The sequence below is a fragment of the Vigna radiata genome, chromosome 10, assembly GCF_000741045.1.
Source record: "Vigna radiata var. radiata cultivar VC1973A chromosome 10, Vradiata_ver6, whole genome shotgun sequence".
Taxonomy (NCBI): Eukaryota; Viridiplantae; Streptophyta; class Magnoliopsida; order Fabales; family Fabaceae; genus Vigna; species Vigna radiata.
Genome location: NC_028360.1, coordinates 20,460,882 through 20,481,860, shown reverse-complemented (window position 1 = coordinate 20,481,860; position 20,979 = coordinate 20,460,882). Strand labels below are relative to the sequence as shown.

The 20,979-nt window shown below is 30.9% G+C and overlaps 2 protein-coding genes and 1 long non-coding RNA gene across 7 annotated transcripts; 1 reads left to right on the top strand and 2 right to left on the bottom strand.

The window, feature by feature from the left end:
- Positions 1-1,123: 1,123 nt before the first annotated feature.
- On the top strand, positions 1,124-6,495 carry LOC106776156 (phosphatidylinositol 4-phosphate 5-kinase 7). 3 transcript variants are annotated; one of them, XM_014663507.2, is made up of 11 exons: positions 1,124-1,193; positions 1,389-1,553; positions 2,302-2,470; positions 2,592-3,659; positions 3,820-3,987; positions 4,244-4,409; positions 4,671-4,781; positions 4,863-5,050; positions 5,498-5,643; positions 5,771-5,927; positions 6,138-6,495. In XM_014663507.2, the coding sequence occupies exons 3-11, from the start codon at positions 2,454-2,456 to the stop codon at positions 6,415-6,417; spliced, it is 2,301 nt and encodes a 766-aa protein (XP_014518993.1). In that variant the 5' UTR covers positions 1,124-1,193; positions 1,389-1,553; positions 2,302-2,453; the 3' UTR covers positions 6,418-6,495. The 3 variants fall into 3 exon arrangements, with proteins under 3 accessions (XP_014518993.1, XP_022642609.1, XP_022642608.1); XM_022786888.1 differs by having other exon boundaries at positions 4,860-5,050; positions 5,774-5,927; XM_022786887.1 differs by having other exon boundaries at positions 4,860-5,050.
- A 1,960-nt stretch (positions 6,496-8,455) lies between these two features.
- LOC106775538 lies at positions 8,456-10,026 on the bottom strand. The gene is made up of 2 exons (XR_001376800.2): positions 8,965-10,026; positions 8,456-8,842 (listed from the first exon to the last, which is right to left on the bottom strand). It is a non-coding gene; the product is annotated as an uncharacterized LOC106775538 (long non-coding RNA).
- Positions 10,027-14,433: 4,407 nt separating this feature from the next.
- Positions 14,434-19,434, bottom strand: LOC106775806 (uncharacterized protein At1g10890). Of its 3 annotated transcripts, XM_022787140.1 has the most exons (6): positions 19,312-19,375; positions 19,172-19,190; positions 18,707-18,944; positions 17,310-17,525; positions 15,025-15,244; positions 14,434-14,863 (listed from the first exon to the last, which is right to left on the bottom strand). In XM_022787140.1, the coding sequence occupies exons 3-6, from the start codon at positions 18,841-18,843 to the stop codon at positions 14,597-14,599; spliced, it is 840 nt and encodes a 279-aa protein (XP_022642861.1). In that variant the 5' UTR covers positions 18,844-18,944; positions 19,172-19,190; positions 19,312-19,375; the 3' UTR covers positions 14,434-14,596. The 3 variants fall into 3 exon arrangements, with proteins under 3 accessions (XP_022642861.1, XP_014518493.1, XP_014518494.1); XM_014663007.2 differs by lacking the exon at positions 19,172-19,190 and having other exon boundaries at positions 19,312-19,434; XM_014663008.2 differs by having other exon boundaries at positions 19,172-19,373.
- Positions 19,435-20,979: the final 1,545 nt, after the last annotated feature.

Below are 20,979 nucleotides of genomic sequence, written 5' to 3'. Positions count from 1 at the left end.
ATATATATATATATATATATATATATATATATATTATATTTGGTGTAGCATTAAAATTAATTAAAATGTTTCATGATGTATTTTTCAACTAAATATTTTTATTACTGTTGTACAGTATTATCAAACAATTATTTTGTATTAGTGGTGTAGTATTTTTATTTTATTAAAGAAAATTAACTTTCAATAAATTTATTAGGATAGGTTATTTTGTTAGATATTGACTATTAATAAAATAATTACATGGAATGAAAACATAAATGATTTTGTATAAATATGAGAGAAGTGAGATGAACACAAACCATAAATAACTTTAAAAAATTAAAAGTTTAAAAAAATGTTTTAATAATTTTTTTATTTTTTATTATATTTGATTTTATGTTTTACAATTTAGTAGGATGTATTTCATAAAATATAAAAATAAAAACCTACTTAATTTAATTCTCGTAAATTTTTATTGCATATACAAAATTTTAAAAGTTTGGAGAGCCATGACATCCAATCCTTAAGAAGATCTATATATAGTGGAAGCTACCTAGTATATAAACACATTTAATTAGAAAGATAAAAGATGATTGAATCATATTTAAGTAGTTTAATTTAATCATTTTTCATTACTTGGATGAAAATGAAGAGTTCATAAGTGGTCTCGAATTAGAATCAAGAATATATAATTGAATTATTTATACAGTAAAGATAAATTTGTATAGCATATATTGTCAACTCGAATAAGATTATATATAAAAGATTTACGTAATCTAGAATTAAATAAAAAACAGTAAAGACTGTAATTGTTTTTTAATTATATACTTAAAATTTACTTCATATGAGAAAAAGTATTAATGTAAAAGGAATATGATAAAGCAAGGACGCATGTTGTAGCCCACAGAGAAGAATCAGGTTCTGCAGTGGCCTTTTGTCCCTTTCGTGATCTCGCATATAAGATTAGCCATAAATAGTTTTTGCATTGCATGGGATTTTATTTTATGAATTTAACTTTATTGAAAAGAAAAGCGAATTTAAACGTTTGAAAGTGATTAGTGACAACTAATAACTTATTTAGGAAAGGACGAAAATAAGAATAAGACATTGCAAGGAGACAAGATCATTATAAAAGACAGAGAATGTGTGATGGTTGAGGTGTCTCCATTTCAGGTTGCTCACTCACGCTATTACAACTGGTACAAATACAAGGGGTACTGTTCATATATACTATTGAAGTTTATGCTAAATATCTGAAACTTTACTAATTAAATTTAACTGCTTCAATAAATTAAGGTGATCGTTTGAATAAAGTGACTTGACAACCATAATCTCTTCGAAAGAGAATCTAGCTAGGTGATATATGAGAAATCCTGAAGCTTTACTTCATTAACTTTTTAATATGGCAGGGTTGTTGTCGGCTGTAGAATGGATAAAAGCATATCTGACAAGGATCTGGAAGCTCTTGTAGAAGCATTTTGTTTTGCAGAGGTTTTAGTTTTAGTTTTGCAGAGGTTTTGATTCTTTGGAAGACTTTTGGATTGATAATATCGATCTTCTGTGATCATTCCAAGGTCAGTTCGGTGGTTACTATTCTTGTAATGAATTAATGAATTATTTCAGTTTGTTTACTGTTCAATTCAACTTGTTGTTTCATTGTTATGCCTTCATCTCATCACATCAATCAGTGACCTGTTATTGGATTATTGAACTAATTAGCCCAGTTGGCATATCTGGTTTTGTGCAGATGGTAAGTGCAAGTGGGGTTACTTTAATTTTACATTCTCTCTTTTTGTATTGAAACTTGACCTTTTTAACTTCTGATTTAGTTTTCTGGACTGGATCTGATTATTATATTCAATTTCTTCTTTAGCCGTGGTTTATTCGTTTACTGGGGTTACCCTGATATTCATTCTAATTTACAAATAAGCATATCATCTGCTGATTAATCCATTGGAGATAGGAAAAGCTATAGGTTACGTTATTCTATGTTTTGAGATTTTAAAGTAAGTGCCATTTATACTAGCAACCTAGCTGCTGAAATTGTGGTGTAGTTTGAGCAAGTTCACAGGTTCAAATTAAAGTGTCACCAATGTATAAAGAATTAGATGTACACCTGTACTGCACCATCTAGCAGTCATTTTAAATCTCTGGAGGATCCGAATCTAAAGATATGAGACAATAAAAAACCATGATTATGTAATATTTCTCTCTAAAGAGACATTCTGTAAAAGCTGTTGGAAAGAAAACTCATAATCTGAACTAATATATGAAATTGTACTTCTATCCGAGACTCATTTATGATGTTTGTGCATGTCCCAGAGTTCATCATTACCTGCAATAAAGTTTTGAGGCTAGTGAAAGGGGATGAATTTCCTTATCACAGAGCAGCATGCTTAACCTTTAAGTAAAAAAATGGTACATCTTATACTCATCCTAATACTGATCTAGATCAGAGGAGCACAGCGCAATTCATGGAGGACAATGGAAGGTGAAATTCATGAAAACTCAATTCTCAGCTGCATTCATCTTGTGTTCTGTTTCTAATAATCTTTTGAGCTGGACTTTAATTTTAGCTTGTGTATGATTTCATTGTTTCTTGGAAATTGTAGATTTGATGAGAAGTCCTTTTCAAATGGGGATGTATACATGGGTATGATAAAGGGAATACTGCCCCATGAGAAGGGAAAGTACACATGGTCAGATGGAACAGTGTACGAGGGTGATTGGGAAGGTGAGAAAATGACAGGAAAGGGACTGGTTGTGTGGTCAACAGGAGCACAGTACGAGGGTGAAATATGTGGAGGTTACTTACATGGTTATGGAACACTTACAACATCTGCAGGGTGCAGTTATAGAGGGGGATGGAAGATGAATGCTCAGCATGGGATTGGACTAAAGAAGTATTCCAATTCAGATATGTATGAGGGTTTATGGAAAGAAGGAGTTCTCGAAGGTAGTGGAAGGTATACTTGGAAAAATGGAAATATATATGTTGGAAATTGGAAAAATGGAACAATACATGGTCGAGGAATTATGAAGTGGGTTAATGGAGATACTTTTGATGGTTTCTGGTCAAATGGGCTTATGCATGGATCAGGAGTTTATAATTTTGGAGATGGAGGTCTTTATATTGGGACATGGAATAAAGGCTTAAAGGATGGGAAAGGAGTGTTCTATCCAGCAGGTAGTAAAAAACCATCCCTAAGGATATTGCATAGCCCTCATGACAGTGATGATAATGGTTTCTTGTTGAATATACAAAAACATGAGGCTCCAAAAGCTAGAGTTAAGCGTAGCCTTTCTGCAAACATTGCTGTCATCAGTAGATTCAAGAGTTTCCGTCAAATATCTCATAGGACTTCCTCATTGAAAATAAATTTGATCCGTAATGATGATTCTGCTCAAGACTGTGTATGTCACGATTCTTCGCTTTCATTATCCAATGACTTCGATGAAGATCAATCTGAGGCATCAGTTAGAAGTACTTTGGTTTATGAAAGGGAGTACGCACAAGGTGTTCTGATTATGGAGAGAATTAGTGAGTGCTCTGAGTCATCACGCAACAAAAAACAGCAAAATAAGTTTAGTGTGAAGAAAGTAAACAAGAGTTCATGTTTGGACATTTTTCAAGGCCGGAGAAGCTATTATCTTAAGCTGAATTTGCAGCTTGGCATCAGGTAAAATAACTGATCAGACGTTTATAGTGACCCCTTTTGCATTAATTTTGGACAATTTGATGGCTATGTTAACATTAAAAGTTGTCGTTACCATATTCTGAAGTACCTTATTGTGTGCCATATGGTGTTTTTTGTTGAATTACATTGTAAAAATGTTCAGGTATACTGTTGGAAAAATTACACCAGTGCCTGCACGCGAAGTTCGATCATCTGATTTTGGGGATCGAGCTAGAATAAGGATGTACTTTCCACGGGCTGGTTCAAAGCTTACTCCACCACATTGTTCAATAAACTTTTACTGGAAAGATTATTGCCCTATGGTGTTCAGGTATGTATTAACTTTATTATCTACACCATGCTTCCATAACTTCGAAATCAGCAGAGTGCACTATACTATATACATTTGACTCGTTTGCATATGGCTACAAGTTGATTGATTTTTTATATGATCTCAAAGCATTCGTACCTGTAAGAATGAAGGGTAGTATGTAGTAATTCATGCTCCCTCTAGTATGTATGTAGCTCTACATATATCTTTGTCTTTTCTTCGTTCTTGGCATAATTACACTAGCCTAAATTTCCAGGAATTTGAGAGAGATGTTCAAGTTAGATGCTGCAGACTACATGATGTCCATTTGCGGAGACAGTGGTCTAAGGGACTTATCTTCTCCTGGAAAAAGTGGCAGCATCTTCTATCTCTCTAAAGACGATAGGTTTGTGATTAAGACTGTGAATAAATCAGAACTAAAGGTTTGTTGTCCCTAAACTTTATTTTTCTTGTTAATGGTAAAATTCTAAGTATGAATATAAGTCTCACATTAGATAAAAACGAGAAAGTAGAAAACAGTATAAGGATAAAGATTTATTAACTCTTTACTTTAAGATTTTAGATAGAAAATGATATAAATCTCTTATGTAATTAATCTTTGATGTAGTTGAGCTCATGTCTTATTGTTGTAAAACAACAATAAAACAAGACATGTTTATATGCGTATGTTTCTTTTGGTGTAGGTTCTGCTTAGGATGCTTCCTAAATATTATCGTCATGTAGGAGATCATGAGAATACTCTTATAACAAAATTCTTTGGGCTCCATAGAATAACACTAAGAGGTGGAAAAAAGGTATCACCTGTTACCTATCTTGAACTTCTTTTCTCTTCTTTCAAATTGAATAGATATATATTCCCTTATTTTGTTTAGCAGGTCCGTTTTGTGGTCATGGGAAATGTGTTCTGCACAGAACTACAAATCCACCGTCGTTATGATCTGAAAGGGTCTTCACAAGGAAGATATACAGACAATGATAAAATCAACTGCAACACAACATTGAAAGATCTCGATCTAAAATATGAGTTTCATATGGATAAAAAACTGCGAGAATCCCTGCTCAAGTAAGTTGCTCCTAAAAATCAGTTACTGTTAGTGACGAATGTGCAAAGCTTTTGTTTGTATAACTGATGAACATTTTCTGATAAAATTGGTAAACTGTTATCTTTCACATTTTAATCAGTAAGTTGTGATAAAATTTATCATGAAAGATTTGTCAAAAGATGCCACTTTTTTCAGCGAATCTTCTGTTTAATGTCAGTGGAAAAACTATTGCTGGTAGAATTTCAATTCATGTTGAATAACTACTAATTAATTCTACTTTGTGTGTATATATCAATAACCTGCACACTCTGAAAATCAAAATGCTAACATGGATCATGGCATGTGTTGGTGTACTTAGTTACTTATCAATGTATCATGACAAGTTGACAATTGCATTCAACATCTCTGACTGCATACTAGGCACAAATTCACTTTCTAATCAACCAGAATTTCGTTTTCTGTTGAAGGCAAATTTCCCTAGATTGCAAGTTCTTGGAGTCACAGCATATAATTGATTACAGCCTTCTGTTGGGATTACATTTCCGGGCTCCAGAAAATATGAAGGCCTTCGTGGAACATCATGAATCAATGCAGAATTTACCTTCCGGAGATGGTGAGTACCTTCACTAGTGTATATGAATTTTTCTATGAACAAAAAGAAAAGAAGCTATATTTTGGTATATAAATCTTAGTAAACTGACATCTTATGTGTATAATTTTGTGCTACTATGTACTGAAAGAAGAGGAACACTTGATTCTCCCCAAAGGCTTGGTATTAGTTTCTCATGAACCAAGCATAGTCAACACAGAACCTGGACCTCACATTAGAGGAAATACATTGAGGGCATACTCAATGGGTGATAGTGAAGTTGATCTTTTACTGCCCGGTACTGCAAGGTATAATTTCTTTAGAAATTTCACATCGACTAAAAATAAGGTCGATTTATATAGTATTGAATACAAAACTCATCTTACAAGCCAGTTTTGTAGAATTGAATTAGACTTAAAGTTCCCTTTTTCGTGGTATCAGATTAGTCCTGTCCTCCTGATAGTGCACTACATATTGTGACAAACAACTGTTGATTGAATTCTGATTTTGTTACTCAGGTTGAGGGTGCAGCTTGGAGTAAACATGCCAGCTCAAGCTACTAGGAAGATTGAGGAGGATAAGGTGGCAAAAGAAGTAGAGCTTTTTGAGGTATACGATGTTGTCCTCTACATGGGCATAATTGATATATTGCAGAGCTATAATCTGAAAAAGAAAGTTGAGCATTCATACAAATCGCTCCAATTTGACCCTTTGACAGTATCAGTAATTGAACCCAAAATGTATGATGAACGTTTCCTCAAATTCTTGGAGGAAAAGGTTTTCCCTGAGACCCCTTGAGAGTTATTTTTGGTTTAATCCTTCTTTGTAAATTAGATGTTTCAAGGGAAAAGTGTTTATTTTTTTTCTCTGCTTCAATCTCATTCCAGTATATACAGTTTCTTTGCATAATTCTCCCAGAATAACTTTTGTTAAGCCTTCCAATTCATATATTACAAAAACTTTCAAAGGAATGTGTCTTATTCACATACTGATTCATGTTATTATCTCTTTTCTAACTCTTGTTTTAGGCAAGAAAGGCATATCCATGTAATATCAACAATGAATATTAAACAAGGACAATGATATTTATCAACTCTTTTTTAAGAACTTTTTGACAATAGGACACGTGTCATTATTTGATTGGTCTGTTTGAATTTATGTTTAAAAAAATATTTGAAAGGACCAATAATAGACTGTCACGTATGCGTTGTCAAAAAATTATCAAAAAAGAGTTGTTAAAGAGACTTTTTCCATTAAACAATTTCTCAAATCGCTCCTAAATTTTTTTGTAATAGTATTCTTAGTTGTGGTTTTTCCTGTTGTCTTATTTGACCATCATTTTCTTTTCTGCATACAATTAATTTAGATTAATTCAGACAGCATTTTTGGCAGCAATTTGGAAATGGGAATACTCAAACACTGTTGTTCCATTAATTTAAGATGCAAAGAGACTTTTCTTAGCAAACTAAAACTTTGAATAATCATATAAACTAAATAAATAAAAATGTACATAATTGATCTAAATTAGGATTTTGAGTTTTTAACACTGTTTTTAGTCCACAGTTTTGATTTGGATTATTTCAAAAAAGCAATAAATAAAAAAAAAAGTTGAGAAAGGAGAAATAAGTAAAAAAATAAAGTTAAATGTTTAGTAATTTAGTAAAATAACTAAGAAAATGTTTTAAAATGATACAACTTAATAAAAACTCAATATAAACAATAATATAGGTAACTCCTACAAATTATTTCTTCTTTCTCTCTTCTACCAAACAACTAATATAATTTTTTTTTTCCAAAATTATTTTCTCCACTCTTCTTTCTTTACATATGTCTCCTTCGTTGGATCATTTGAATAATAAAACTATTGCAATGAAATAGCTTTCTGAATGAATATTTCTTTTAAAAAGAAAAGAAAAAGAGAGGGAGAAGGGTTAGATGTATATTCTTGTCTTCATGTTTAGAAAAGATCCAAACGTATATTTGAATTTTCTATTCAGAAATGGTCAGAAAAAAAGAAAGAATCAGATTCAGTAATAAGAAATGATTACACAATTATCACATGGTATGTCTCAGCTGCACGGATTGGCATACATATAGCTCAGATATTCGTACATCTCACGCTAAAATAAGATCAAAAGCAGAATATTTTTTCAACTCAACATTCAAAATATTAGAAGACGGTGCATTCATTTCGAAAAGAATCACAGCTTTCATCACCATTATAAGATATAAAAAATAAAGTAAATTAATCTTTTCCACAACTTTTTCCATCTAAAAGCTCCTGCTTTCTGAACCTGCATTCACAGAACAATAAAAGGTAACAACATATCCCTCTCATGTACCTCATCACTTGAAGGAAAGAATTCCATGCGTGGATCATCACATTGTCATATTATGTTATAATATTATTTGTTAGGTTTATTGAGAAGAAGATTTATTGAAAATATACAACACTGATGATATCTGGATCTAATCATGTAAGGAATTAACATCGTTTTTTATCTAAAATCTTAAAATAGGTCGATGAATTTTACTTTTATATATGGTTCAATTTTCTTGTTCGATTTTCTTAATTTTATTAAATGTAAAACTGAACTTATACTTAGATTCTTAACATTATTTAATTTTATTTGATGATTAATTAAATTAAACTTTCCAAACGTATTAATATGGTTATTTTTTATATGAAACTCACTATAATGATAATGAGTGAATTCATCTTCTCTACTCTAGTTTAAATGTAGATTATGTTGAGATATATATATGAATGGGTGAGATTATGAAAGTTGAATATGGTGTAAATTTTCTAACATAATATACTTGGTACTCAGGCTTGGAAATAGAAAGATCAACAAGTTTGATCAAAATCAATATACGAGGCAACAAAACCAACCAAAAAAACTATCATGTTTAATCAGAAAATGAGAATCAAGGATTCTAAATTGCAGAAACCTTGACAACCGTGCAGATAAATGTTACCATGTGTGACAGCAGCTGAAAAGACTGTAAAGTCATAACGTTGAAAGTTATATCATTCACCATATTTATTAAAACCTTTACACACAGGCTTCCTCCTTCTTCCACCTTTTATACATTGAAAGAAGCAAAACACTAAAATTGAGGAGAAAGATAAAAGGAAAATGTATTTCACACAAATTTTGTTTCAGATCCATTTATTTCGACTTCATGCATATCTTCTATGTACAGCTTAATCTCTGTTTACCTGTTGCCATATAATGAAAAAACAAGTTAGCTAAACGAAATTAATAGAGGAGTCACTAATAAATACCACTAGAAATAATTACGAAAAAAGAAGTATGTGAAAGAGGAAGAAAAGTATGTTACCTAAAAAAGTACAGCAACTACTTCCATGAAATGAAACTCATTGACAACTAGAAAAGATGGTTGGGAATCTCAAACCCTAAGATGCTATAGCTGGGAAAACCTACACTGACATAATACAGAATTTCAAAGCTCCTTGGGTTTCTCAAAATATATTATTTAACTTCAAAAACTGATATCAATCACTCACTAATCATAATCTGAGAAAAATAATTTATGTATAAAGATTTAAAGTCTGATGATCCCTTTTAGTTAGATGCAACTAATAGCACAAATCTCAAATTTGTTAAATTAAATCACAAGAGATGCTGAAAAGAAGAAGATATGTATGGAAGCACAAGAAATATATATGGCAAATAAAAGCAGCAAGTACTAGGTCAAAAGACATCCTTTTAATCTTAGTTTTTGACAAATGTTTAAAAGTTTTGTCTCATGCAATGTCTGAATTCAGAAACACAAACTGTAGAGTTTTTCATCATTGGGCAGACAACGTCAGAGAGTTTTCCTTCAGCCTGAAACCGCCATGAGAAAGAGAGAGATCAGGTTAACGGGAATGAAGCCTGGTCCGAGATATCACACGATCGATGGGTAGCCTCAAAATCCAATCTTTAAAGCTTTTCTTCCTTTCAAAGGTTCAAAAAGATTGAACCCAGAAATTATAAGCTTCAAAAGATGAACAAAGGCAAAACCACCTCACCCTCATGCAGATTCCTCGAGCCAAACAACATTCCCATCAACCCCAATCTCCCATCACCAGCCACATCTGAGAAAAAGATAAATGAACAAACAAGATCTAACTAAATAATAGGTATAACCACGTAACATTTTGATCTGAAAAAACCCTTCTTCTCATCTCAAACTCGTTCGAGAGAAAGCAAGAGAAAGAGAGAGGAAAATGGAACAGAACGTAAGCTAAAGCAAACAGTGTGTGTGTGTGTGTGAGAGAGAGAGAGAGAGAGAGCAAAAGCTAAGGAAACTCTCACCATACATGTAAAACCTAACCCTTCATTTTTTTTTATAACTCCCTCACCTAATATACATACAATTTCTCTCTCTCTTTTACATGTTTTCATCACATATAGCATATATATAACACACACACATATATATATATATATATATATATATACATCCAAAAGATATGTATATGCATGATACAAAGAATGTGAAAACCTAACCCTTACAGTTGGCACCAGTGATACAGAGTGAGAGAGGCAAAGATTAAGGAGGCGTGATTAGGGTTCATATATCTCTCACTCTTTCTTTAATTACTTTGGCATCTTTTATAAATATTCTCTCAGAATACAGCCAAAGTTAATTTGGAAGGAAAACATGTTCAAATATTTATCAAATCTCACTTTCCTACTTATTTTGGATTGCATGATATTAGCATGGAATCTCACATATTTAAAACCTCGATCTTTTCAGTAATTCATAGAATAGGATGTATTTTATATAAATGAGAATTGATAGAGAGAGAGAGAGAGAGAGAGTCAACTGATGGAGAGATGAAGAGGAATCGTTCTCTCCTTGAATTGAATTGAGTGACTGCAACCACTGTCACTGTTTTCTGTCATTGGACTTTGTGCTTTACCTCAGTGTGGGGTCCACAGGGACCAAACCCTATTCCACCTAAGTTGTCTCCTCACCTGCTTCACTCTCACTCACCCACCCAATTATATGTTCATCATCATCATCAATTTCTATGTTTCTTTTTTTCTTTTAATAATCTAACATCCTTTTATTACTTCACTTTCCAATTTCAAATACATCTTCTTTTAACTTTTACTTTTTTACATTGCTTTCTGTTTAACATAATTATGTACAAAATATTGGAAATGAGTTTAAATTAGAAAAACATTTAATTATAAGGAAAAAGTTTTTTTAACAACTTTTTTTGACAATGATATTTTGTGATTGGTCTGTTTCAAATATTCTTTTCAAATAAATTCAAACAGAAATTAATAAAATAGTGACACATATCCTGTTGTTAAAAAGTTATTAAAAAAGAGTTGTTAAAATATCATTATCCTAATTATAATACAACTTTTCCTCATTTATGATAGTTTTTCTTTTTTTAAAGAGAGAAATTATTAAAAAATATTATATAGACATGACTTCAATCTTATTCAAGTAACTAAAACTATTTCTAACTCAAAACTTAAAGTGTTATAGATTTATAGTTTTTTTTTTAATTTGTTATTGTTATTTTTATTTAACATGAAACTTATATTTACATTTATATTATTTTTAACAATTTTATGTAAGATCTTAATTATCATATAAATTAGTATCAATGACTATGTATATTTCTTTCTACTTCGTAATACATACATATTTGTTGTACAATAAATATGCAGATTTTTTTGAAGTTTGCCATAAATACATAGGTTTAAATCCTTTTTTAATCCCTAAGTTAAGTTCTGATCTTCAGTTTAGTGTCCGCTTTTAAAAATGTCGACCTTTAGTCCTTATGATATGAAAAATGTATCAAATCAGTCCTATTCGTTAACAAATCACAAGTTTTTCATTAAGTGATTTGTTGTTCATAACACCTTCCGTTAACAAATCACAAAATATTGGATATGAAAACTTGTGATTTATTGTTCATTAAGTGTTGTCATGAGGACTGATTTGATACATTTTTCATATCATAGGGACTAAAGGTGGTTGACATTTTTAAAAGGGGAGACTAACTGAACATGAGAGCTTAAATTAGGGACCAAAATAGGGTTTAAACCTAAATACATATTTGTAGTCATACAAGTAAGTGCATTAATTGTTTCTAATATATACATATTTATGGTGGTTAGATATGTTAAAAAGGATCATAATTCGCAGGTCAATCCGGCTTGTCACGAGTTTGAGTTGGGTTGTGTTTGAAAAAAAAATGTATTTTTTTTATGCGGGTCAAATTTTAACTCGTCTCATTTAAACTCAGCTCATGCGGATTGAATCCATGGCGAGCTGGGTTGGTCCATCTACCTAATTTTATTTTATTAAAATTTAATTTTAATTTTATAAAAAAAATATTTACTTTTTTGCTTAAAAAAATTATTTAAGTTTCCTATTTTCAAGATTAATTGTACATCGGAGTGAAATTTGTTTAGATTTCAATTATAAAAAATTGTAATTTCTTTTATTTAAAAAATGTAATTAAGTGGACCAGTGAGCCAACCCGTGATGCGTCGGACCAGGTTCAAATTTTTCTAACTCGTTAATAAATGAATCGGGTTAGATTGACTCACTAAGTGACCAACCCGTGGTGGACCGGACCGGATATGATCGAATTACCCGTTTTGACAACTTTAATGGTCGTATATGCATTTTTCTTAAGTTCACAATATATACATATTTATAGTCTTATAAATATGTGTATTTTTTCGAAGTTTGCAAAATATACATATTTGTAGTCATACATACTAATACGTTTGTTTATTGAAATCCATGGTTATGTATATATTTATAAATTTTAGGGTAATAACTCCTTAATTTAGTGTCAGAATAGATAAACCAGTGAAGTAGTCAACAATGATAAATCTAAAAATTGTGGATTCCTACTATATAAGTTGGTGTCAATAGAAGTTTGCAATATATAAATACATGTAGTCATGCAAATATGTCAATTTTTTTCAAGCTCTCAGTATATACTTATTTGTATATATTTTGAACTTAAAGGTTAGGTATACATTTATAACTTCAGGATAATGACTCTTTAATTTAGAGTCAAACAAATCCAATATCCCGTAAGCTTTCAAACGTGAGTAGCTACTTACCAATGTTGTGTTGTTGATGTTTTTTTTCTCAAAAGAGAAAGCTGTAATTTTAAATTGGGATAATGTTGTAATTTTTAAATTGGTGTACTAAACCATTTAATATGTAATATAAACTTTTAATTGAAATTTGGATTTGAAGAATTTGATTTAATTACTATAACTAAAAACTAAGTGTATTTCATAAATACGTGTAATTATAGTTGCATTCCATAATTATATGCACTGACATTGCAGAAGGAGGTGCATAATTCATTTGGCATAATGAAGTGTGTACCTCTTCAATAACAATACTGAGATAGATGCGCAATTATGGAAACTATAAATGTCTTTCTACCATGTTTCATGTGAAATAAGAAAACAAAAGTTCAAAATTGTATACTTTATAAACATTTTTTTAAAATTACTATTAATTTAATTTTTTACAAGAAAAATCAGTGTGTGTTTACTGACTTTTTAAAAAAATCATAAAACCTATATGAAAATCAAATATAATAAAAAAAGTGTGACGTAAGTGTAATTATAACTTATATATATATATATATATATATATATATATATATATATATATATATATATATACACTAAGTGACTTAAAATTTTAATTTCTATAATTTTTTACTAATTAAGAAAATTTAAAATATTAATTTGGTACTAGTGATTTTTCTTTCACATGTAACTTTATAAATTTAATTACTAAATTATATTAAAAATCTAATTATGCTTCACATGTATAACTTTATAAAAAGATATAAATTTAAATGTTATTTCCTATTTTATAACTTAATTACTTCATAATAAATTATCTTCCAATTTTAATTCGTACTTATTTTTATTCAATTAACTTAAGGATATTTTCTAATTTCTTACATTGCAGAATTAATTTAATTTTTTTCTTTTACATAAATCAATTTTACGACAAGTTTTTTATTCTTTTCCCTTCACTTTTTATTCTCTTTCCTCCAATTCAAACAACCACACTTTTTATTCTCTTTACCTTTTTTTCTTTATTTTCCTTTTCATTCCCACCTCAATAAAAAAAATCCAAATAAAGCTTCAAGGAATATGTCATGTTATTTATATACATTAAAAATTTCATTATTAAACCCAAACAACTTAGTCATGAAAAATGGTTGTTACTTTCTGTACCGTCATGATTTCTTCCAACTGCTATCACATATTTCAAAATGGTTATTTTGAACTTTGTACTTTATAACTAAGGATGATAACAGGATGGAACTAGTTTCATATCTCCATTTTCGAACTACAAATTCATCACCATCCTCATCTTCTAACAACCATTGTTTATGAAAGTTTTCAGATTGAATAATCTGAAAAAGTAATTTCATATTCAAGATAGATAGAATAATCTGGAAAAGTAATTTCATATTCACAGGATTTTGAAAAATCCTACATGAGGAAGAAGAATGAGGGAGAAGCCATTGACAGAAAGAGTTGAAGATGAGACAGATGAACAGCTAAGTATAGGAGTGACGCAGTAAAAAAGGGTATACCAAAGAGAAAAGGAAGCAAAGGAAGAGAAAGATGGAGATGCATGGCCATTTTTGACATTTAATAATGAAAATAACTTCTAAAAATCTTTACGTTTTTTGAAAATTTATTAAGAAAATGCAAATTGGAAATCACAAGAAAGTCACTGCTACCCAAGTGTGTGATGTTTTTATATATGAAGAAAAAATGATAAACAATGAAATCTAATTCCAACTGGAAAAATTAACAGCAATGTTGTCATCATACTACAGCTGAGGAGGCTGTCTAATTTCCTTAAATTACAGACACGAATAGGGAATCAAGCCCAAACACACTTCGTATCAAATCAAAATACAGAGGTTTCCCACCGGTCATTTGGATCCTAGAGCAAATGACAATTTCGGTCGAGATTTGTTTTTACCCAACAACTTTATTTGGTTTAAACGTTCTTGTTCCTCCTCCTGTTTCTTCCTTCGCATAGCTTCTTCCTTCTGTCTTTGCATCTCTTCCAGCTCTTTGTATCGTTCCTCCTCTCTTCTTTGCTGCTCTAAAGCTTCCCTTCTCTGTGCTTCTTCCACTTTCCTCCTGTTCTCCTCCAGCATCCTTTCAAGATCTTTTTTCTCTTTACGAGCTTGTTCCTGCACCGTAACAATATAAGCAATCTAGTAACAAAATGTTTCCCAATGGTTTCAGGCTTTGTCCAAGTAATAAAAGTACACCCGCATGCTAGAATCATCTTCGTATGCCTATTAGGAGAAGAAAGAAAAATGAATTGGAGTATAAGGTGATTTGAACAAACCTCCTTCAGTTTAGCCTCAATAATAGCAGCTTCTTTTTCTTTTTCAAGCTGAGCTGCAACTTCATCGTTAAGTCTCTTCCGTCCCTCTTCCAACCGCCTTTGAATCTCCACCTGAACCTCCTCAGAATTCAAGCTTTCTTCCACTCTCCTTCTGATTGCTTCTTCAACTCTCTTGGCAGTCTCTTCTTCTATTAATTTCAACTCTGCTTCAAGTTGACGCCTGTGAAAACATAAAAAATGTTAAGCGGGACAATGACCTCCGAACCAGGCGGAAATGCCACATAAGTGGACTCAAATCTTTTTCATAATAAGCAACTAACATAGAAACCGGACAATAGACATCTCTGCTTTATTTTTTCTCCCCTTTTTCTTTTTACCCTTTCCTAAAACTACTTAATAGAAAACCACAATCAACGGCAAACTAACCTCCATGATGACAATGGCACTAATAAATGGTTATGCTTTTAAGGCATACCTCTATTGAATCCTGATCCAAACAAATGAGTTTCAAAACTGGTGAACAGTAGATAAATGAGGCAGCCAATTTGATCATCAAACATAACAAGTCCAATTATAGCAGTACCTTGCTTCAGACAAGCCTGTGAAGAAGAAATTCAAGTAACATGCTGCAGTTTTAAACTATTCACGGAAATACTAGAATTTTTACACTAAACATATTTGATAAGTTAATTGTAGAAGATAGGTCAAGTTCTTTTGTTAGTTAAGTACCAGAAGAATCAAAACAATTAAAAAACCATATGTTCACCCTATTGAAATTAATATTTACTCCGTCGATCCAGAGATTTACACAAATAATTATCCGGTCTAAATTATGACAGGATGTAATAAGGGGATGAACTTTGCATCCAAAGGATCCCCATAACCAAAATTAAAGGCATTCTAATCTATAAACCTGATGACTAGACCCTTTGAGGAGGCTCACAGGATCAGGTCTATCTCTTGGAGCATTTGGTACTACAGAAACAAGTTCATGAATCCAACTGAACCAGAAGTGAGCCAAACAGACAGTTAATGATTACTAGGGCATCCGGTCTTTAAATTGGTTCATCACCAGTGTCGAGAGAAAGCTGGGGGTTCAGAAGACTAAATAAGTTAAGTATATAACTCAAGAAATATCTAATTAAATATTCTAACCCTTTAGTCGGCAACAGATAAGCACCACTGTAGAAGTGGCAACATCCAAAAGATGGGATCAATGTAAAATTTTTTATGGACAAATAAATAAGAACATGTCTTAGACATTTGAGACTGAAAATGTTTAAACAACAAAAGTCTTATCCTACTTGAAGAAATGCATGATCAAATGACATAGCTATGGTTCAATATATCACAGGGATGAAGAAACTTGCTCAACAATTAAGATCTAAAATTTCAGTTTCATAGCACTGAAAGAAAATATGACCAATAAGCAGAAAGTAAAAATCATTAAAGTTGTGTCTCTTTATCTTTTTAACCTTTTATCTTTTAGGTAGATCCAAGGGAAAAGGAGAAATCAGGATGCGGGAGGTTTTCCCTCCCCCCACCACCCAACAACAGATTTCTGGTAAAGACCCGGGGAAATAACAGTAATTGAACTAATTTAGCAGACAAAGGCGAGCTCTGCCTCACAAGAAATTTAATTGAAGAAAAAGATGTAATGTCTAATTTTATGTTTCTTTTCTTCGCATACAAAGAAAATAACTAATTAAGATCACTTTGAAGGCTAGGAGCTTAGGAAAGTAGCAGGTTGAGAGCGAGAAAACAGGGGCAAGACTAAAAATTTAATAGCATCATAGTCTTCAGCCAAAAGATAACATAATGGTAAAACGACAGAAAATTTTGTCTTCCCCAATGCAACTGTCTCGTATTATAACTAATAATCCATCATATCCTACACAACATGAAATTTAGTAAAGTATAAACAAATAGCAGAACATTATTAAAATACCAGAAAGTAGAGTAAGGCAATATTTGAAGTAGACACAAAGCAGATGGAACATTTGAGACTAGAACTACTCACCAAAAATATTACAAGAATTACAAAATTTTACCATTATAACCTTCCTTGCCTAATTTTCCTGGCAGTCTGTTATTGATACTATGCACCTTTTTTTCATATTAGAGAATGGCACATTTAATAGCATCAGTGTTCCAAAGTTCTAGCAGTACATCATAAGTTAAGCATAAAATCCAGAAAATTTCACCATAAACCAGAAGCATCCCCTCATCATCTTAATGCATAAGGAAAAGTGAAGAAAAAGGTAGAGTTAGAAAATGAAGACTACCTTTTCTTCTCTTCTTCTTTCTTTTGTTTTTCAGTTGCAGTTCTGTGCTCTACTGACCCAAGACTTGAACTGGAAGATTTACGAGCAGGAGAAAATGAAGAACTCCTACTTCTATGTCTTCTGTATTTTTTAGCAGATGGAGATCGGCTTCGACGACGTCTTGGAGTTGTAGAAGGGCTTCGGTAACTTCTTGGTGAAATAGAACGACTTTTTCGCCTGTAGGATGACACGTGATTATAAGTAATGAACTTCAGCAACTAAACAACTATCTTTGGAGATTATAAATGCCGCCCACCATCTAGCACACTAAATACAAAAACATGTACAGTTACCTCAGAAATTGCTAAGAATAACCATTGTGTGCTCCATCTTTTATCACATGAAGAAGCAAATGTCACAATCGAGCAATGAAAAAACACCCCATCAGCACCTACCACCTGTTCACGTCCCTCACTTCCCATGTTAAGGGAAGGAACTGATATTTTTTATTTTGTTATAAATAGCACATATCCTATCTTGTTCTCTATATTATGCTCTATATACATTAAACTTTGATGAGTTTCCACCTTTTTTTATAAAAAGAAAAATCCCCCAAAGGGAAGAAACTATATAGAATGTCTAACGAAGTCAGCAACATCATCACCAGACACTTATGACAAGGTTGTCATAAAATATCTGAATATTAGCAGTATTAATCATCCAGAAAAAAACAGTATGTATCTCATTCTCAAGGAGCTAAACAGAAAAAAGAAAGCCCAGCAGCAGAATAAAAGGTATCAAACTGCCCTTCTTGTCCACTTGAGCATATACAAAAAGGAAGGTGAATGATACGAAAATACCAAGTATATGTTGAATTTAAATAACCAGTTTGAACGACCACGGGGTTCAACTTCGAACTACCTATTTCGGTCATTACAATACCATAGCTCATTAATCCTGACATGCTATGTTCATTTCTTCAAACCAAAAATAGTCAGATCTCAATAAATGCTTGAATAAAGATATATTCTTTTTTGTGATTTGTGACAACTAATTGAAAGAGAAAAAAATTCCCTAAAATACAATTTTATACATACAAGTTATAACCCAAATCAATAAACAACCTATGTCATATTCTCAGGTTGAAGTCCAATTCTATTTTCTAATATCGAAGACAGAAAATATTATAATTGCATAACGTCCTCGGTACGTCCATAGAGCACCAAACCTGAAAGAAAATCTAGCATGCAACACGATACAGTTTACAGTTACATTATAAAAGAGGATAGTCAGCAACAAAATATTGAGAAAAAGAAGATTTAACACAGGAGAAAAAAATTGTAAAACACGAATCCCCAATTCATGGTAACTCAACACAAGATACATCACGAAAAAAATAAACATACAAACGGGGTCACCTGCTGTAAGAGTAGGATGAATAGGGAGATCTGCTTCGGTCTCTTCTGCCCCTCTTGCTAGACCTGTGTCCCACCGGAGACGGCGAATGCCTCCGTCTATAAGGAGGCGATCGGGATCGCGACAAGTCTCGAGGCATATCTTAATACTTGATCCCCAATAAGCTTCCGATATTTATATATTTTTCACTCAAGATTAGATTGGAAAGAGAAAGGAAGTGGCGTAACTTTGTCTTTTTGCCTGAAAAGTTCATATCGATCGATCAGATAAGATAATAATCACTTCTAAGTGCATCAAACTGGTTATGTTAATTGACGTCAAATCCAAAACTTGAAATAATTAATGTGTAGATTTTATTTGAATGCATAAAACTCAAATTTCGAGCGAGATTACCGCTCCCTGGATCAGTCCTATACCAATTCAAATGTTAAGAAGCATGAATTTAAAATAGAAAAAAAAAATCCAACCTGAAAGAATATGGAGAATCTTTAAAATCAGTGGTAAGAGAACATGAAAAAGAAGGATTTTTCAAGTTATGAAAAACATAATTAGAGAGGAACGGGCATGCGATAATGAGAGTAAATTGAAACTCTGCAAAAGTGCAAACCCTAATTCACGGTGAAGGAGACAACGACGACAGAAGAAGAAGAAGAAACGTGGACCAACTCTATTTTATTTATTTTTCTTCTCCTAATTTTAGATTAACGTGTCACTCTAAAAAAAAACACTAAAATAGTTTTTGGTTGAAACCCAAACGGGTCGGATGTTCAGTGTTTGGGTTGTTCTATTGGAGGCTTTTTTTCTTCCTTCACCCCATAATTTCTAACTGTACTCTATAATTTTTAAAATAATTATTTTGCTTTTATAAAATGAATATTCTCTCTTCTTCTTCCTCTATAGCAGAGAACAAAACAGCAACATTATTTATGAGGGTGCAAAAAGAAAAAATATTTATATATATTTTATCCTTGAAACTAACATGTTATTTATATTTTTTAAATACATATTTAAGCAATTGTTTTTCATATTATCTTTTAATTAAGTAATTTTATTCTTTAATAAATGAAATAATTTATTTAATAGAACAATTGATTAAAAAAAAATTTAACACAGGATATATATTTTACTACTATTCCTGTAAAGTAATATATTCTTTAAAGTTATATTATTTAAATTTTATATAATTACATATATTTTTAAAATTATAAATTGTAGTAGAATAAAAATATGGATACATATACATGTCTAGTTATAATAATAGGAAAGAATCAAGTTATATTAAGTTCTCACTCCTTGCACTCTTTTTATGCTCATTAGTTTTTTTTTATTATTATTAAGGGATTTTTTTATGTAATTATAATCAGTTCAAAATTAAGGTAACTTTAAATTATGAGTTTCATGTGTGTAATATTGCAAAAGTTCGTCTTTATCATCAAATAATGAAAATCCATCTTCACTGCAAAGATAAATATAGAAAAATAAAAAACTTTTATGAATGCACATCTTTTTATACATCAAATAAAATCTAAAATAATGTAACGTGAATTTGTGATTTTTAGTATTTAATATATGAAATTAAGCAGTTTAAATTAAGCAATTTAAAATAATCTAAATTTGTTTTCTATAAATTAATATATAATTAAAACTTTTTTTATTTTAATATATTTTATGTATTTGATACATCCAAAAGTTTCATATATTTATTTTCACACTCGAAAATCGAAAATGTTGTTTGAAGAGATGCAGGTAAGAATGACAATGGTCCTACTCGCGTAACATTTAGTCTACATCTTAATTATAAGTAAAATTTTAAAAGAAAAAACTATATACAAATATTGCAATAAAAATATTATTTTAGTATTTTATATCTTTATTGTATTTCATGAGTAATAAAATTGAAATAAGTTAAACAAATATAAGTTTAACAACTATAATTAAATATCAAAACTAAATATTTCATGAAAAAAAAACATAAATAAAAAATATTGTCTAATCTACTAAAACACTATAGTAATTAATCATCATCTTGTTTTGACTTTCACAACATCATTGCTTTTTTTATTTCACTAACATTCCATGCATGTAGCTTTGAAATAAATTCCCTATTCACTTTTTCTTTATTATAATATTTTCTATTATCAAATTTTAAAAAAAAATAAAGTAGGCCTAACTTACTTAAAAGTTAAAATATAGTAGATTTTTTTATTTTTGGTTATGCAAAGTAATCCACCCTACATTAACAACTTTGGTTGGAGTTAAGATAAACTTAATCATG

Bases quoted from the DNA above. Each gene is read 5' to 3' on its own strand.
- LOC106775806 (XM_014663007.2), bottom strand. From the start codon at position 18,843: ATGCCTCGAGACTTGTCGCGATCCCGATCGCCTCCTTATAGACGGAGG. The intron at 17,526-18,706 runs GTGACCCCGTTT...GTCATCCTACAG, and splicing joins TCATCCTACTCTTACAGCAG to GCGAAAAAGTCGTTCTATTT. The intron at 15,245-17,309 runs GTAGTCTTCATT...ATGTTTTCACAG, and splicing joins AAAGAAGAAGAGAAGAAAAG to GCGTCAACTTGAAGCAGAGT.
- LOC106776156 (XM_022786887.1), top strand. The intron at 4,782-4,859 runs GTATCACCTGTT...TATTTTGTTTAG, and splicing joins CACTAAGAGGTGGAAAAAAG to CAGGTCCGTTTTGTGGTCAT. The intron at 5,051-5,497 runs GTAAGTTGCTCC...TTTCTGTTGAAG, and splicing joins CTGCGAGAATCCCTGCTCAA to GCAAATTTCCCTAGATTGCA.